The sequence below is a fragment of the Amphibalanus amphitrite genome, unplaced genomic scaffold (assembly GCF_019059575.1).
Source record: "Amphibalanus amphitrite isolate SeventyFive unplaced genomic scaffold, NRLGWU_Aamphi_draft 000435F_arrow, whole genome shotgun sequence".
NCBI classification, from domain to species: domain Eukaryota; kingdom Metazoa; phylum Arthropoda; class Thecostraca; order Balanomorpha; family Balanidae; genus Amphibalanus; species Amphibalanus amphitrite.
Genome location: NW_024881929.1, coordinates 476,163 through 494,309, shown reverse-complemented (window position 1 = coordinate 494,309; position 18,147 = coordinate 476,163). Strand labels below are relative to the sequence as shown.

General features: G+C 52.5%; 1 protein-coding gene across 1 annotated transcript in view; it reads right to left on the bottom strand.

Annotated features, from left to right (window-relative positions):
* Positions 1-6,454: 6,454 nt before the first annotated feature.
* Positions 6,455-18,147, bottom strand: part of LOC122391400 (rho guanine nucleotide exchange factor 2-like) — a 105,037-nt gene continuing 93,344 nt past the window's right edge. Inside the window, exons 20-27 of the mRNA XM_043385254.1 lie at positions 13,540-13,672; positions 12,294-12,448; positions 10,587-10,904; positions 9,725-9,867; positions 9,315-9,448; positions 8,989-9,098; positions 8,336-8,534; positions 6,455-8,049 (exon numbers count right to left, since the gene is read on the bottom strand). Coding sequence (XP_043241189.1) covers positions 7,183-8,049; positions 8,336-8,534; positions 8,989-9,098; positions 9,315-9,448; positions 9,725-9,867; positions 10,587-10,904; positions 12,294-12,448; positions 13,540-13,672 — 2,059 coding nt within the window. The 3' untranslated portion in view covers positions 6,455-7,182. The remainder of the gene's footprint in view (positions 8,050-8,335; positions 8,535-8,988; positions 9,099-9,314; positions 9,449-9,724; positions 9,868-10,586; positions 10,905-12,293; positions 12,449-13,539; positions 13,673-18,147) is intronic.

Genomic DNA, 18,147 nt, shown 5'->3' with positions numbered 1-18,147 from the left:
ATTATTATTATATGCTACTCGATGTGACCATTGTATAGAATAGATGTATAGGTCAACGTGTCCGTCTTTGGTTTGCTCTTTTGAATGGGAGAGGGATAGAAGGTATAAGGTGTTCAGTTTATATACTGAGTATGGACTGGTAGATATTTGTTTCGTTTTCCAGAATTCACCGCAACAAACACATGCCTAGTTTGTTCAAGCCCATGAAAAGGTAACCTTCCTTACCGCACATCTCGGAGTCTGCATGATGTGCTAATCATTCAAAGCTAAATTGACTGTTACATGTGTTAGCAATTTCCGTGACGTTATTTCCACTCAGAAGTCATACAAACAATATGTAATAGCGTTTCAATTTCCTTGATGCATTCTATTTGTCATGCTTAAGATGTTATAACCCATAAATTACTGTCTTTGCTGATGCCTAGCACAGCTCGTGGTAAATATGACAAAACGGGTGTTTATTTCTCGGTAATGTTCAGACACCACGCCATTCAGCGCCCCTTTATTCCGCTTCCGGTCCACTACAGTTCGCGGCAGCACTTTGTTCTGCGTCTGCTAAGCGAGGATGCGGTCATATGCCGCCGATAAAGCTTCTCGTGCCTCATTTGCTCCGAAAGAGTTTGGTTGGGCGCCGGCCACGCGCCAGTGGATCGACAGCGGTCCGTCTGCCGCCGGCTGGCCCGCCCGCCTCTCGGCCTAATGCGCCCGCCTGGCCTCCCGCCCGGACGCCGCGCCCCCCAGCGCCGCTGCGGGACCGATGGGCTTGAAATCCGAGCTGCGGCGCCGCGGCGGTGACGACATGTATTGTCAGTGTCCGATGTTGTGATGCGTCGCGGAACCCAACCGATGCTTAGCATTCCCTAGGGAACGCGCTGCCACGTCCCGCCCTGTCGCCTTCAGCACACGAGTCATCAGGGAATCATAGCGTGTTGGGGGAGCGCATCTGAGGGTTAGATTCTATTGGAGAGTGCGGCGTCTGACTCATCTCTTTGAAATGCCCAGGATGTGCTGATTCCAAAAATCGTCCGCTAGTTGAGCCGCGTCCGCTTGTGCTTGGCATGGATGGCAGCGACCGACACCCACGGCGCATCAGCAGTGATGTATCGTCCAGCTTGATGTCTTTTCTTGCAGCCTCGACGAACAAGCATTTGTGAGGCATGCTGTTGCTGTCACAGTCAGGCGGTCCTTAGAAGTGAGCCGCGTCGAACTCGACGGAACAGCCAGAAACGCCTCGCCTTGGCCGCTCGGCTATGCAGGCCATTAAATAGTGACAGGCCAGAGTCGAGACAGCTAAATCGCTCTCAGTGTCAGACGCTAAACTACTTGGAATTGGATTCGCCATCACCGGCCCGACGAACGATCCGACTTCGGAGACCTGCAGAGGATGGTCCAGCCGCGAGCTGTTTGTAGCTTCTGTTTCCGGCCCGACGACAGTTATCACATAAGACTCGACTTTAATTAAATTTCTCCCAAAGTTAAGATGTTTTAAGTCAGATATTTCCACGGCTTGGTGACATAATGCCGAGGATTTGGGCTGTTTTTAATACTTACCGAGATTTAGACTAGCGTCCGTTTCACCGGCCAGTCATGGCGGCCATTGCAGCCGGCGCGCCCGTGTGCCCGCCTGCGGCAGTGCCCGGTCGGCCGGGTCACGTGACCTGGCCTTTGCGGCCAATCAGTGGCCAGTGGAGCGCGACATTAGTCATTGGCGCAGGCGACACTGGCACAGCTTTCAGCGATGGCTCGCCGTGACAGATGCTGATTGCTGTCAAGCGCCGCAGGACATGAATTTTTGAAACGGCGCCCAGATGTCCTCGGCAGTCTATTGCCGCATTCAGATGTGGGCGGACCGAGTCGCTTTACCGCATGGAAAATGCGTGATTTACCTACCGCATGCAGAGAACAAAGATAAGTGCGCCCTTATCGTTCTCCCAGGACGGACTGGGAGATCATAAATGAATAAATATAGGAGGTACTTGCAACAGATTACGGATTCCAACAGATTCCCCGGAACGGATTCCAGGCAATGGCACCACTGAACATTTCTGGCCAAAGTATTGCTCTGGGAATAAAACTTCTTTGCAGGCACATTAATCGCGGCAGGGGCATTCCCGAAAATACTTTTTTATTTGCGCGTTAGGTGATTTTTTTTTGCTGGTTTTCGCTTTGACCTTGACCTTGACCTTGATATTGACCTGAGATCAAAAACTTTAGGTGCTTTAGAATCGTCTCGTCGAGACGTTTCGTTTGCTATACCGCTTTTGTCTCCGTAGCTCCCTTATTTACAGAGTTAGAAAGGGGTGGGGGCGGGGCGAAAAACGCCCCTTCCGGGCTGTGGTGGTTGGAATTCCCCCCCCCCCCCCCCCGCGGGCCCGATCGGATGAACGTTTATTCATGTGTTATTGAAATGAGACAAATGGTCGATCCATATCCGAGACATTTCCTTCCTTTCAACACCGTATACTGCACATTCATATACACAGTGTCTCAGCGTCACGTTTATCTGTGGGTCGGAGTATTGTACGTCGCCCAACAGCCCAGGGGTTGTAGTATAACCAAGATACCGTCAGCGGCCAGCGGGCCGGACGATCAACATTAAAAACAGCCCACGCCGCTATACATGCAGCAGAAGTAATGTGCGCGGTCTCATTTCTCTGTGACTCAGCTGAGCCCGAAATCTCCGGCTTAATTGCAATTAAGTCTTCAGACAATCTGATTTGCAAATGAATGGAGATCCCGTGTACGGGACCGCGGCACCCGCAGAGAAAAGCGGCCAATCTGGGCTCTCGGCTACTTGGTTTCGAGAGGCGCGTAACTCTATGCAAACGTCATAGCCTGAGTTATCTCCTGCAAAAGTTTTAAGTGGACAGAGTCCCACGGGTTCGTATTATTATAAACGCACGACCGACTTGGCGAGCCACGATTCGAAGAGTCTTGACACCAAGTTCTTGGTGTGCGTGGTTGGACAAGTGCAGTGTTAGGCATCGACAGGATATGAAGGTGGATCCTGTATACAGTCTTCTCGCGAATGGGAGAAAAGCATAGTATATAGTTTAAATATTTTATACCCTGAGATTGCTGGAATCGAAAAGAAAACTTCGTACGTAGGTAGGTATATAGTTTAAATATTTTATATTAAATACCCTTAGATTGCTGGAATCGAAAAGAAAACTTCGACGCCTATATCAATAGACACTCAGACAATGAGGCTGATTAAAAAACTTCTGGCCTGGGCGCAATCAGATGGAGTTGTTAATTTGTTCGTCCTGCTACAACGGACAAACTGCGATAGCTGATTGATATCGCAGAAGCACTTACGCTATCAGAGTCTGATGCGACGAGCGATTTCAAAAATGCGACAATCGACATCTCTCTCTCTCTCTCTCTCTCTCTCTCTCTCTCTCTCTCTCTCTCTCTCTCTCTCTCTCTCTCTCTCTCTCCCTCTCTCTCCTCTCTCTCCCTCTCTCTCCCCTCGCAAATCATTACTTGATATGCCTTTACTTTACCGAGGCAAGGTGGCTAAAATTGTTTTGTTTGGTGTTCGCGCTGTCAGTTTCTGAATAAAAATAGCTGGGGAAATACCGCGCGGGTGCGCTACACCTCAGACTACCACCAACCAGTGCTTTACGCGATAACTAATTTTCGGACCTGCGATAACGATAAAACGATAAGAAAGGTTTGCGATAACGATAAACGATAAACGATAAAAATATTCAAAAATTTAACAACGATAGCGGTAAAACGATAAATCGATAACGATAATTGTTTTTTTTAACAGCGATAACGAAACGATAAACGATAAAACGATAACGATAAAAAATTTTAACAGCGATAACAAAAGCGATAAGAAATACAGCTTAAATAAGTGTACTTAAAGTGTACAAAGACGGAAACCTGAGCCAAGTTGGCGTAGTTTTGTATGCTGAGTTTGACTTTCTGGAGCAAGTTCATTTATATAATTGTTCACTCCCCCAGATATGCGGGAGTGGACCCCCCCCCCCCCCCCCCCCCAGTGACTGACCTCTGCCCGGTCCGCCGCGCAAATTTATACCACCCGTCGGCCGTCTGACATTGGTCTGACAGATCTGTACACTTAGCAGATGGCAACAGGCTGCGCACACATACTGTCGCGCGGCATACACTGTCGATCGTCTTCCATTTTTCCATCATCCCGTTTTACATTTTGTCGTTTATCGTTCATAATTTTTGTAACTTGCGATAAGTGGATGAGCGATGTTTTTGAAAATTTAGCGATAAACGATAACGATAACCGATTTACTTAACAGCGATAATTATCGTTTATCGTTTATCGCTCATCTTATCGCATGCGGAAACCACTGCCACCAACATCCACTCTCCGGCTCCTGCACCAATAAGCAGTTGGCTGCGGTGATGGGGACTGACAGTCCTCCTTCCTGCACGGTGGGTGGTGACCTTTCTGTGGCGAGGAGATCCGAGTCTGACAAGATGACGGCACCCCTGGGCACAGCCGACAGTTATCTGCCGCCTGGCCGAGTCAGATACTCAGAAATTGCACCACCAGGAGCGGTCCACCACCGCCGTTATGAAGCTCCGCGCACACTGGGCACCGCAACCTTGTACTGAGCCTGGAGGGGAGGTGTGGGTTTGAGAAGCAACGATCATACCTCATAGGCGATGCAAGTCCACTGCTAAGCTTACGTTGAAGTAATATGCATTAAGTCGAGACGACCAGTCGTGTGAGCTGCATTCATTGGCTGGCGTGATTCCGAATCTGTGGTGCCTAGGTAATTGAAGTAATAATAGTGCAGTTAACGTCTAGGCCCCAACTCGCGGCCTACTGTGCAAAATAGCCCCAATTAAACCTCGCAATGAAACAATATGTAACGTAACTTAATAATATGGAACGTAATATGTAACGTAAATATAAGCGCATAAGCCCGTAGGAAGCTTGTCAGCGATATTTTTCGGGAACCAATCACGTCCTAGCCCGGGGCCGGTTCATGTCAGCACGACCTCGCTAGGTCAACACAGGTTTCTACGAAGTAGTCCTATGAAGACATCGCCTCCCAACTCCCACACCAGGGTGCGTCAGGTAAATCCTAGTCCACATATGCGACTGTCAACATTGCAGAGGCGTTGTCGAGCAGATATCGACCGCTGCTTCCGGCACGCCAGATGTCATTAATTATATCCGCTCCCGTATAAATAACAGACACGTCCCTCCACATCCCGCCGCGGACTTTTATTGCCCAATAACTCAATTTCACAGACAACTTTTGTCATCGTCCCGAAGGCTCGCACCGACAAAAGGTGGATGTAGAACGGACTCCGAGACAATCTGATCCTCCCACGGGCTTAGAACGCTCCCTGATAATTTCAGTCTCGGGCGAATCTTTAAATATCGTAGGGCTTTGCCGGGCCTGGCCAGAGGCTACACTCACATGAAAGCTGAAACAGGTTTGATTTTTAATTGCACGTTATGTTCACAAACATGCTTATCAAAATAACAGATGTTTCCGCCGAAACGAGTCGTGTTTAGAGCTAAGGCCTCCTCTATGTCCGTCTCAAAGCCCCTATTTTTTGGAGCAGTGCGTGGGACACAGGCGGCGGTTTAGTTAGGCGTCTGCTCCCTAGGCTGGATGGGCAAACATTCGCAGTGGCAATGTCGTGTTCTATGACGCGCGAAATAACGCTTTATACCCGGCTTGTGTACGTGAGTCCGTTTCTGCAGGAAACATCCCGCTATTTTCGGAATAAGCGTCAGCATTGTCGCGGGAACTGACGCGAGATGGCTCGTCAGGTCGTCCGAGAGGCCCGGTCCTCGTGAGGGAACATATGGGGCGTGCCGGACAGTCTACCGATGCAACGGAACCGTCAACCGTCGCCTCGGCACACTGCCGAGAGCGATGGGACGATGTCGCCGTCGCCGTAGCTCTCGAACTGTCGGTGGGCAGAGCTACGTGAAATCACCGGCATCTCTCCCCCTCTTCCTCAGCGAGTTCATCACGAATTGATCTCAGATCTACGGACATGGGGCATCGAACAACCAGGCTCGGCCAAACCTCTCCAAACCCGGCGACGGTGGCGACGCCGGTGACAGAATGGCGTACCAGCCGAGCCGAGCCGACTCGCCACTGATATTCCGCAGGCCCTGAGCTGTCAGCGGCTTTTTTCAACGAGGATATAATTACAGACGCCGCGAGTCAGCATAACAGCTAACGCCAGCCGGCCCTGATGAGCACCAATGAGAAAATCCCACTTGGCCGTCGCTCCGCGGCCACATCGGCATAAAACATTTTCGTTCCCGAAAAAATACAGCACGAAGGCCGGTCAGAAAGCTGATCTGTCTCCACCACCGCAGCGGGATAAAGTCACGCCGTCAGCACTCCAGCAGCAATCACCGTCGGATTCCAGCTTTCCGCCGCTCCTCACATCATAAACTGGCTACCTCAGACGATTGGACCGTGGCTGTACAAACATGTTTATTCGGCGGTGAGAGGGTACATTCGCTTACTACAAAACACCTCTGCTTGTCAGCGCGGATAGCTGCCGCGACACGTGGCACGTGGGCCCCGACAGGCACGTGCCGCGCCGCTCCGGGTCGCACGTGCTGGACATCTGGTCAAATCGTACGAGGCTGCGGGAACGCCGACACACCAATAAATACAGCTCTGGCGGCGCGCGGACGGTCTCTCTCCCCTCTTTGATCGATAGCTGGGTGACACCCCTCCCCACAGATAACAGCGACCCGGCCCCGTCCCCAGGACGGGACACCTCTGCCCCTCCCGGCCCTCCCCGGCGGCCGCCGCCGTAAGTAGGTAAAACAGCACAGTCGGCGGCTCGGGGCGCCGCGCCGCCGCCGCGCCCCACCGCCGGACAAAGGCGGCGGCACCTGGAATGACGAGCTCGCTCTCCTGACCTCTCAGGAGACGCTGTAACAACGGGCGGCACGCGGCCGGCGGCCAAAACCGACTCGCCGGCCGCCGCCGTAAAACGCTCGCCCCGCCTGGGAGCCTAAGAAATCACCGTCCGTGCCTGCCGGGCGGCGATCGCTCCGCCGGCGGGCACAAACGGCCCGGTGGCGCAGAAAAATAGTCTCGCTTAGATTCTGAATGTTACAGGTTGGGTGTCGGCGCGGCCTGTGCGGGCCGCGGTCACAGCGCGGCAGGAATGTTCCGTCTCCAGCGGCCGCCCAGCCGCTCAGAAGAACAATATCTCCTCGGAGTCGGCGGCGGCGGCCGGCGCCGAGCTGGGGGCTGGGGCGGCCGGCCGCGGCGGCAGCTCGGGCCGGCCGGCCGTGTGCGAGCGCGTCTGCACGGCGCCGCTGACGGTGGAGGTCGGCTGGCTGGTGGTCACCAGGTGTGTCACCGTCGTGGTGGCCGGCCGGCGCGGCGGCGTCGGCCGCGACGGCATCTTGGGGTAAGTGTTGGTGCGCTGGGCGGCCTGCCGCTGAGGGGTGCCACTACCACCACCGCCCGTCAGCCGGTGGTAACCCGCCGAGCTGGAGCCGCCGCCGCTGCGGCCCGACCGGTCCTGGCTGAGTTTCATGGGCAGCATCTGCTGGACGCCGGCCGGCGAGCCGCCCTGCGGTCCGGTCGCGGCGGACGGCGATCCCCCGGCCGGCGGCGGCCGCCTAGTTTCTCCGCCCCCGCCTCCCCCGCCGCCGCCCAGCGCCGAGAGTTTGGCCAGTTTCATGGGCAACTCCTGTTTGACCGGCGGTGGGTGCGCGCCGGCCGCCGCCGCCGCCTTCTGCTGGTTGATGGAGCTCAGCAGGTGGGCCGGCAGCGGCGGACCGTCTCGGCGCACCATCGAGCTGGAGGGCTTCAGTTTGGGCGGCGCCGGCCGGTTGGCGGCGGGCCCGGCCGCTCCGGAGGTGGCGGGCGGCGGCGCCGGACCGCTCTCGTCGTCCGCGGAGGCGGGGGCGGCGGCGGGGGCGGCCGGCTGCGCGGTGGTCACCACCTGCAGGTTGGGCGACAGCAGGATGCCCTGTGAGCGCAGCGCGTCCAGCTGGCGGTACAGCAGCTCCCTCTGCTGGCCCACGTCGCTCTGCTCCTGCCGCAGCTGCTCCTGTGGGCGGAGGGAAGGGGCGGCGGGGTCAGGCACAGGCCGGGATAGTAATAGCTGGGCATCAATCAACGCTGATAAGAAGAAAAATATCAAGAGTCCGTTGGGCATGGTTGCATACGCCCAGCTGGTCCATCACACACCATGAAGCAGTCATGACTACCAACTTATCTAGAACAAACGCACACATATATAGCCCATACAGCGCGCCGGTGGGGTGCAGTGGAATATGTCCTTTCACCTACCTACTCAGTATACCCGACTATTAAACCCGATCACCGCTCCGTACCTGCAGTTTGGCCAGCTCGGTCCTCTTGCCCTGGATCCACTTCTCCTGGTTGTCTCTGTCCTTGTTCCACTCGGTCTTCTCCTTGGTGAAGCGGTCCTGCAGGTTCCTGAGTTCCTCCAGCTTAGCGTTGAGCCGGGTCTCTCCGCTGCCGGCGCCGCCGCGGCCCAGAGCGCCGCCCTCCTGGACACAGCTCCTCAGTCTGAGAGGGGGAGGAGGTAGGGTCAGTGGGTTCGCCGCCCTCCTAAACACAGCTCCTCAGTCCGACGGGGGGGAGGGGGGGGGGGGGTCAGTGGGGGAGGGGAGCACGGTCACAGTCACTGGGGTCCGTCCACCCTCCTGCACAAAGCTCTTCAGTCTGACGGGAGGAGAGGGACACGGTCAGCGGGGCGGCGAGAGTCTCGCCCGTCCCTCATCTTCATTCTTCTATTCTTCTCTTCATTTACCTAACCCTTAACCCCGTTACGTATCCACGGTTACGCTGTCACGGCCGTCGCCAAGCCCCTCCCAACTTTCCCAGTTACACGGGCATTGTACTCCCTTACTCATTAAATCACAACTCCAAATGACACTGGCCGGTCACCCACACAGCCAAACCGCCGACAGCACCCCAACTCCACCCCTACGGAACGAATCAGTCTCTCAGTGTCACTCACAGCTCGACATTATTTGCCGACTGAGAGATGACGCAGAGCATGGTCGACAGCGAGCGGTGCATCTGCAGCGCCGCCAGCTGGAACGCCTCGCTCGACAGCACCGGTGACGCCTGGCGACAGAAAACGGAACCAGTAGTACAGAGAACAAGCAACAGATCTAACATCGCTTCTAAAACACAATCGACATAAACAGACATTCAATTTTTCATCTGCCAGCTGATAATGGTAGACCTTTCAATCCCGACCAGACTTGTGTAACCATTAGCCGACCCTGGCTGACGCTAGCTGTACCGACCTCTGGAGTCACCCGGCCGGGCCTCACTGACCTGAGTCCGGTTGGGCGCCGGCTCCTGTGACTGCGGCTGCTGTTCCTGCTCCTTCCCCGGCTCCTCACCGAGCTCCTGGTCCTCAGCGGCCTCGTCAATGTTATCCTCGCTCAGGTCACGGCGCTTTACCGGCGCTGCGGGTCAGCACGCCACAGATACGTCACATCGAGTTCTCAGACACGTTTTTAGTTTAGTACTGCCTGAGGCACGGTGAGAAGGCATTAGTCACTTCTTTGGCGAGAAACCAAAATAGAGTCAAATGATAAAAATAGAGTCCCGTATCCAAATCACTGATAAACCACTCCTTCCTCCCCTTCCCGTACAATGAACTACTGCCCTATGGACTCTAACACGGAGAACGCAACAAAACCCCCACAACAGAACCCCTATCGTCCCGTCCCTGCACCTACTGGCCGCGCTGTTGTCGAAGCCGGCGAACGTCTCGGCTCGTTTGGGCAGCATGGGCGACACGTAGTCGTTGCTGTGGTGTTCTCCCACCGAGCTGGCGGACCGGGCCAGCGCGCCCTGGGCCGGGAACAGCAGTGGCGCCAGCCTGACGGCACAGAGGGTTGTTGGTGACTTACAGGGTAGAGGAGTTCAACGTAGAGGGAGGAGTAGAGATGGACGAGAGCACGGCCACGGAAATGTCAGTTGTCGAGACAGGACAGGGACGGAAACTGGGGTAGGCGAAACGTTCACATTATGATGGGATGAAGACATGGAAAAAAACATATATCCCAACTGACAACTGGTTAGGCGAAAAAGGGTGTCGTTCATGGGTACGGAACACATCCCAGCGTGGCTTCGTAGCCATTGCGCCCTCTCTAAAAAAAAAATATTGAGACGGAAAACACGACTTGGCGTCTAGCGAGCGGCGTATCGGAAATCAAACAGCTCACTATGATTGGCATTCACTGCCAAACTAGTCAACATGGGTGGTGCGCCCGCACGGCTGCCGAGTTTAGAAACGTCACGAACGCCCGTAAAAACACCGATTTTAGATACGTCCCGAGTGCCCTGAGTGACCGAATAAAGACAAACATGTTACTGCTGGTGAAATATGCCCACAATTTTCATTAACTAATTAGTAAGAATTAGTTAATGAAAGTTAATTAGTAATATTACACCCCTCACCAGGTAGCCTCTTGCATGCCCCCCGCCGTCTGGCACCCTTCCATCACCCCCATCGTCTCTCTCTCTCTCTCTCTCTCTCTCTCTCTCTCTCTCTCTCTCTCTCTCTCTCTCTCTCTCTCTCTCCTCCCCCTCCCTCACCTGGTGGCCTCCTGTACGGCGGTCTGCAGCATCTGTCGCGCCTCGGTCGGCTCCAATCCATCGTCCACCAGATGTGTGCACGAAAAGGTCATCGAGCCGAGGGCCGCCTGCAGTCGCTGATCGTCCGGCTGGATCAGCTCCACAATATCCGCCTGGATGCGCAGCTTCTCCTCACACAGCAGCGCCATCTGCAGGTCCTTGTCCTTGAGGAGCTTGCTGAGCTGCCGCACCTGGGTGAGCTGCGCCTCCGACTGGGCGCGGGCCTCCTCACCGTCATTGGCGTCCACAGAGTCGTACGGACACTGCTTGACCGCCTCACTGTGGGAGGGGGAAGGGGGATCGTACGGACACTGCTTCACCGCCTCACTGTGGGGAGGGGGAGGGGGGGTAGTCGTACGGACACTGCTTGACCGCCTCACTGTGGGCGAGGGGGAAGGGGGGGGGGGGTAGTGGGGGGGGTCGTACGGACACTGCTTCACCGCCTCACTGTGGGGAGGGGGGAGGGGTTAGTGGGGGTTAGGGGATGGTGGTCGTACGGACACTGCTTCACCGCCTCACTGTGGGGGAGGGGAAGGGGGTTAGTGGGGGGGGGGGGGGTCGTACGGACACTGCTTCACCGCCTCACTGCGGGGAGGGGGGGGGGGTTAGCGGATGGTGGTCGTACGGACACTGCTTCACCGCCTCACTGTGGGGAGGGGGGAGGGGGGGATCAGGCCGGGATGGTGGTACACAGGATGGAGCGTTATTAACTGGTGAGTGGTGGGGAGTGATGATGGATTTGTACGAAAACACCAATATGGGGCGCTCTCCGAGTGAAATAACGCTGGTTGGACGAGCCTCAGCGTGTGCCTATCATGCAAACACACAGCGGCACAACAACAGTTCATCAGCATCTCGCCGTCCCCATCACCGGTGAGGCTGACATGGATAACAGACGACATACCAAACGTAGCGACAACGAGGCAGAGAGGGAGCGGAAAAAATATGTGCTGAAAAAAGGGTGACACAACTCCTGCAATGAGATTGACAAAAAAAACTACTGCAATTACAAGACTAAGGGTGATCATGATTGATGGCGTAGAAATCAAACATTGTCTTGCACCAAAATTCATCTTTTTTCCACAGTAGGTATGACTGATGCGATTCCAGGGACGTAGCTGGAAGACCGTTGTGAAGTTCCCCGGATTTATCATTTGGATCACTAAAAAGTCGATGCATGGCTCAAATCACACCCATCCCCGTTCCACCGAAGTCGCTATAACATCGTTCTCCTCCGACAAGTCTAAGTCTATGGAGAGTTTAATTGACCATCAGAGTGATCGCCTAAATCCAACGTCCCAACCCTACCGACCGACCACAAAAGGAGCCATCACGGCGCTTCACAGAGGCCCTATCGAGCCACCAAATCCCAGCCCATCAGCGGAGTCCGCCGGAGCGAATCAGACGGAACACGACACGCCGAAACGTGTCACGGCACGGAAACGCCGCACACGACGGGCACGAACTGACTCCGTGCCACCGGCGCACGGCAGGGAAGAGTAGAGATTCGTACAGAATATACCGCTACACCGCATATGAGCTGATCACGTAACATAGACATATTCTTCCACAATTCCTTTGAAAATCATCATAGAAGCACATAGACCTTCAATCTGCCCGCCCAAAAAGACATAAAATAACCCAGCGCTGGCGTTGACAAGGACCCACCTGATGGACTCCATCCAGATGCGTTTGTCCCTCGGCATAGTGCAGTCCATTTCATACATGCCCGGCTCGTTCAGGTTGGAGATCAGGTAGATGCCCCGGCTGTCGCCGCCGGCTTTGTCGCGGACCAGCAGTCGTTGGAGGGAGACCACACCAGCCTGTAAGGGGGGACGGGGGATCGGTGAAGTACGGTGTCAGTGCGGTGTCAGTCAGTACTGCCAGTATGACAGTCAGTCAGTCAGTAGTGTCAGGTCAGTATTGAGGGCCAAGGGGGGAGCAGAGAGATAAAGACAGAAAAAAAGAAATACTGTACGGAAAGAAGCAAACACAAGGGAAAATTGAAAACAGAGGCAAAAATCTAGGAAAGAGAGGAATATGACTTGTCAAGATAAAGTCCTGAACAGCCAAGCCGGGAGCGTTCAAAAGGCATTCGGCTTTCTGCATTGTTTCTATCCCAGGAAAGCAAATCAAGCCTAACTTCTTCAGCAAACGCCACCGAAAATACAATGCCGAAAGATAACTTCGTTATAATGGAGTAACACAATCGCAAAAAATAGCCAGCTTGGCTGTTTGGCGGCATAAATTTAAAAGTCGGCAGTTCTCCCGGCAAGTTTGTTAATAATCGTCTCGGTCGCGGGGAATCTCTTACCACCACCAGAAGCCACCGCCCCAAAGAAGCGACAAGCAACCAGCAAGTGCCGAGCGATGATCCCATCTTCCCCAAACGCTGCTCTGGTCAGCCCCATGATTCCCACGAGACGCTCCCAATAACACAATAATCTGCAGGTACAATACCGGCAAACCACCCCGACCATATTGTGATTATGATACACAAGTACCCATCAACTCAGTTTCCATCTGAGACGGTAGAGTGACAGGAATAGACGACCGAGCGTTGTCAGCGTCCCAGATAGCTCTCACAGAACATACAAACGCATCGATGGGCCAGCGGGATGCACAAATCAGCGGCTGCCCGTCTGATCGGCCCGAAATCGCGCCGTAAACATAGGAACCCAGCCTGATAGGAAAGCATCACAAGCATATGCCGAGACCATTTTGAAAAATGATGGGCTTGTTATTGAAAAGCTCAGTCGGCTAGGAGAGGTAGAGAAAGGGATGGTAGCTACATTATTGAAACCAATAGGCTCACATACTGAACCACGCAGCACATTCTCTTATAGCAGCACACCAACCTGCATGCATCACGCAATCATTCAGAGCATGACATCCTTCCGGCAGCACTCCTCACCTTGCCTTCCTGTGAGACGAAGTGGTACTTCTGGTTGCTCTCCTGCAGGAAGAACACCACGTCCGACATGACGATCACCTGCACGAGCAGCGGCCGGCCGCGAGCCTGCATCAGCGCCGCGCTGCCCTCGAACCTACAGAAACAAGACAGGCACGTGAGAGGTTTGACAAACTTTAGTTTTGGGAACGCGAAGTCTGCACGGGTTAGTGGTACCCACAGTGAGCAGTTCAGATTGTCAACAATAGCATTGAAGTCCACGACAGCGTCCTCGCAGTTGTGTTTATGAGTACCAGCGTGTGTCGATCGCGTGCTGCTCCGTTTACTACACGTATGCTGAGCAGGGTGAAACGCAAACAACTGAGCTGTGGCAGCAGATGGTCAACATTGTCCATGTTGTTTCAGTGTTCGGAAATGGCCACTCACTCCTTGAACAGTTAGGCAGGAATAAGTCAGCGGGATTCATTCTGACCATTTCCAGTCTGATCGTGTCGCTGTCAATGTCAAAACATTCCGCCCATATGCCGAAAACACTAAAAACATTTTACAAGAACAGTCTACGGAACAGATTTTCCTCCGACAGTCGCCAGAACGATCTCACGATCTCCGTCCGATTTCCGCGAAACCCCGGAACGATCTCCGCCACCACGGGGATGCCCCGTAAATGTCACCGATGTTTCAAATGCACGCTGGATGCAAATACGACCTTGTGTCGCCGCTGAGATGCATAAAGCAGTGCTGGCCGTCGGCCGCGCGGGGCCGGCGCAGAGCCCCGGGGATCGGGGGTGAGATATAGAGCCGCCGAGCTCGGCCGTCAGCCGGGGAGTCACAGATCTCCATCGGAGCAGTGGGGCGGCTGTTATTTCGGGCGGACGAGCCGGGGGTTCCTGCAGATCGCTGTTTACGGCGCCCGGGTGAGCCGAGCAGCGCCCGATCGACACACACACACACACACACACACACACACACACCCCTACTTGTAAGCGCTCACTCGTCAGGACCATGACACCCCACCGACTTGACAGGACCGGGTGATTTACGGAGGGTAGTTGCTTTTTAAGATCGAAACATTTATTTACAGCACATATACAAGAATCAAAAACATTTTGAATCAATATTTCTCTCGTACAATGATATCGATATTCTGCGTGTGAGCACCGACCCGTCAGGACCGACCGCCCGCTGGGTGGTTGACAGTCCGTCAGGCAGGTGCGGTGACCCTAATTAGGATCGGAATGTGAAGGGACAGAGGGTGGCTCGGTCGGAAGGCAAACGAGGTAAGGTTTAAAGAGGGAGGAAAACGGGCTGGCCCCATGCACGTGTAAGTTCTCCCGGCGTACCGCTCGCCGGGACAAGGAGGGAGGAGGGGAGGGGGGGGGGGGGTCAGCGGCCTGTAAAGTTGTGAATATTTGCAGAGCGGGTAAGCCCATCAAATTACGCGTAACATCCCTACGCCATACAACATACTTCGGCCACATAACTTGATTTATACTATCCTGATATATAATAATTGAATGAGGACTTTACTCCACAAGAAATCGTTCGGGTCGGAGCTTTCGAATTGTATTACAAAGCTTCGTCAGCGTATCGTAATCGGGTTCGGGGGTATCGGTCGCAAAATTTAGGGCGATTCGTCTTTGGCAGACAATGACATGTCACAGAATACAGATAGTAAAATAGATAAATAGCACGTGTCATTCTATGATAGAACATTTAACATATATGAAAAAGAAGAAAATATCTCATAAGCGATATCATAGACTACTACATATCGTAGTATGTAGTAGTCTATGGCGATATACATTCTAATTATACCTAAATCTGTTAATTAACAAAGGTTATATATGTAAAGTGATAAATAGTAATAAAGACCTACCTATATATAGCAAGTGATATAAACATGTATGCAACATCAATAGGTAATAGGCTAACAAAGGTACCAGGTATATAAAATACACTATAAACGACGAAGAAAATCATTCAATAGGTGAAGAGTAAAAATGATAGCAATGATCAAAAACACTCCATCAATAGACTAGAACATTCACAACAAATAACATTAATAAAAGGAGGATATAAAGTTCACGAGAAAAGTAGCCATATGCAACAACCAATGGGGGGGGGGGAAGCGTGAAATATATAAAAAAGACAAGTCAAAATCGTACAAGCTTTTAGCGGCAGGCACTGCGGATAATGGGTAGCCAGCGATCCTGTAGCATAGCACCTGAATTCCTGTTCAAATTGGCATCATTTGAATACAATTCGAAAGCTCCGACCCGAACGATTTCTTCTGGAGTAAAGTCCTCATTCAATTATTAGTTACATTAGCAAACTCCACATCATGTCCTTTAGTGTATCCTGATATATTTTACCTCAGTTTATATAGCTATGCCGTCATATGTTGGCCCGAAATCTGCGGTTCTCATGATGTATGAAAAGTTCCTGCCCGCTTATGAGTGCATTGGTGGGATTGCATATGATATAAATGATGCCAATAATAGTGTTAATACGATGTCACATCCCACAAAGGTCTCATTGGACCGAAGGGGTCCATTCCATCACAGCAAATACGAACCCAACCTACTCGTACAATATGTAGGCATTCCACTCATAAAGCATGAGCCACTTTACAGCGACTTCTGGCCATGCTGTGTAGTACACACACAGCAGAGCTGAACAATCGATTTTGAATATGTAAGGGCATATTTGTGTTATATTGTTCACTGGCGGATCCAGGGGGGCGGGCAGGGGCTAAGGCCCCCCCATTCGTAACTCACCAGGGGCGGCAATATAAATTAGCCCCCCCCCCAAATGCACCGGAATTGGTCATTAACCTTCACCCCAGCCAGTGCCACGATGGGACCACCGCCGGAATTGGCGCGACATTGGTGGATTTGCCGACCTTTCCCAAATTTAGTTAAAATGTGTCACATAGTTCAGAAATGTCCATGGACCACGAATCTGCAAATATTTTTCGTCCATGGTGATGGTGTACAGCGTCCACGCCACATCAGCCCAAACACAAAGTTCCTTGACAAGCATCGTATACCCGTTTTCGCACGGAGAAAAGTAGCAGCTAATTTAGGCAAAAAAAAAATATTAGACGGCTTCATCAATATTTTCGGGGTCTAGCCTGATAGTTAAGACCGTGGGTTTCACGATGGAAAGAAAAACTTATAACGGAATATATAAATACGCTTCACATGTTAAGTTTCCTTAGATGCTTTTCAAATTGTGAGTTAATTTTGCTGTTATAGATATTCTGGAATGCCGATATAAAAAGTCCCGCTAGGTCCCGCTCTTCTTTTATCTTTATGGTGTTTACTAATTAATTACCTTTCAGAAAATGTATAGTTCAGCTGCCTCAGCCTGCCACAGCGAAAATGAGGGTCATTTTTTTACTTCAGGTCACCGGTGCTGCCCGTGCGCGGTTACCGCGAGACGGCCGGAAGCTGTGAGTAACAGAACCTCAGGAGTTATACAAGGTTGCCAAGTGCCAACTAAAGTTTTGTCCGTGCCGCCCCCCCCCCCCCCCCAAAGGTTTTTTTTCGCGATAGCTCCGAACACACTGAAGATATAGAGCTGAAACTTGGCATACCTAATCTTTGATTCAAGCCGGATTCTTTGACACCAACCGCATTTTTGGGTAAGGTCAGGTCACTGACCTATGACGTCATAAGTGAACCTCTGCACGGTCTTCAGATGTCGCAACTTCGTAACGCCCTCACTGCCAGAGGAGATGTCACAGGAAATGAAACTTACATGATCTAGTATCCATTATGAGTCCCACAACTTGTATGTCTCGGATTTTTCCTAAAGGTCATATGAGGTCAGGTCATTTTCGTGACCTCACCACTATAAGTCAATGGGGAAAAATGAAAACTGCTATTCTGGCGCCGGGAACGATCTCCAACTATCTCAAGCACACAGAATCGTGATTTGATGCAATCCTTGCAAGGTTAGATGCGTCACTTTTGCAATGTTGACCTTGCGTGACGTCTTTATGACGTCATCAAGGTCATATTAGTTTTTCGTCAATAACTCCCGATCAAATTGAGCTAGCGAGTCGGGAAAGCCACCAATGGACTCAGGAAGACCTGCCAAATCGAATAATATGCGACATGACCTCTTTCGACCAACTTCGTGACCTGGGGGCGCTGACCTGACCGAAGTTATTCACCAAAAACTGAACCGTAACTTGAGGCACTTGACCTGACCTCAGAGGTCACCGGTTGACCTAGGACCTTAACCCTCGCCGGCACAGGCGGGGGTTGATGCAACCCCCCCCCCTAAGGTTTTTAGCGAATAACTCGCGTAAAAAGCGGCCGATCGCGACGAAACTTTCAGTGCCCTCGCATTGATCAATTTTACACCTACCCTGAAAAGTTCATGACCCTGACCCAAATGACCTTTGACCTGTGACCTCTTTTCCGAGACCATGTTTGGCCGGAATCGCGATTCGGCGTATGTCGGCTCGCATTAGCCGCGCGTTTGCAAGCTTTTCGTGGTTTCAAACGTTCAAACATGTGATTTGATGTTGCTCCCATACATTAGGGTGGGTGTCAAGGTCACCTGAAGATCAGGTCAGGTCATTGACGTTTGGTGACCTCG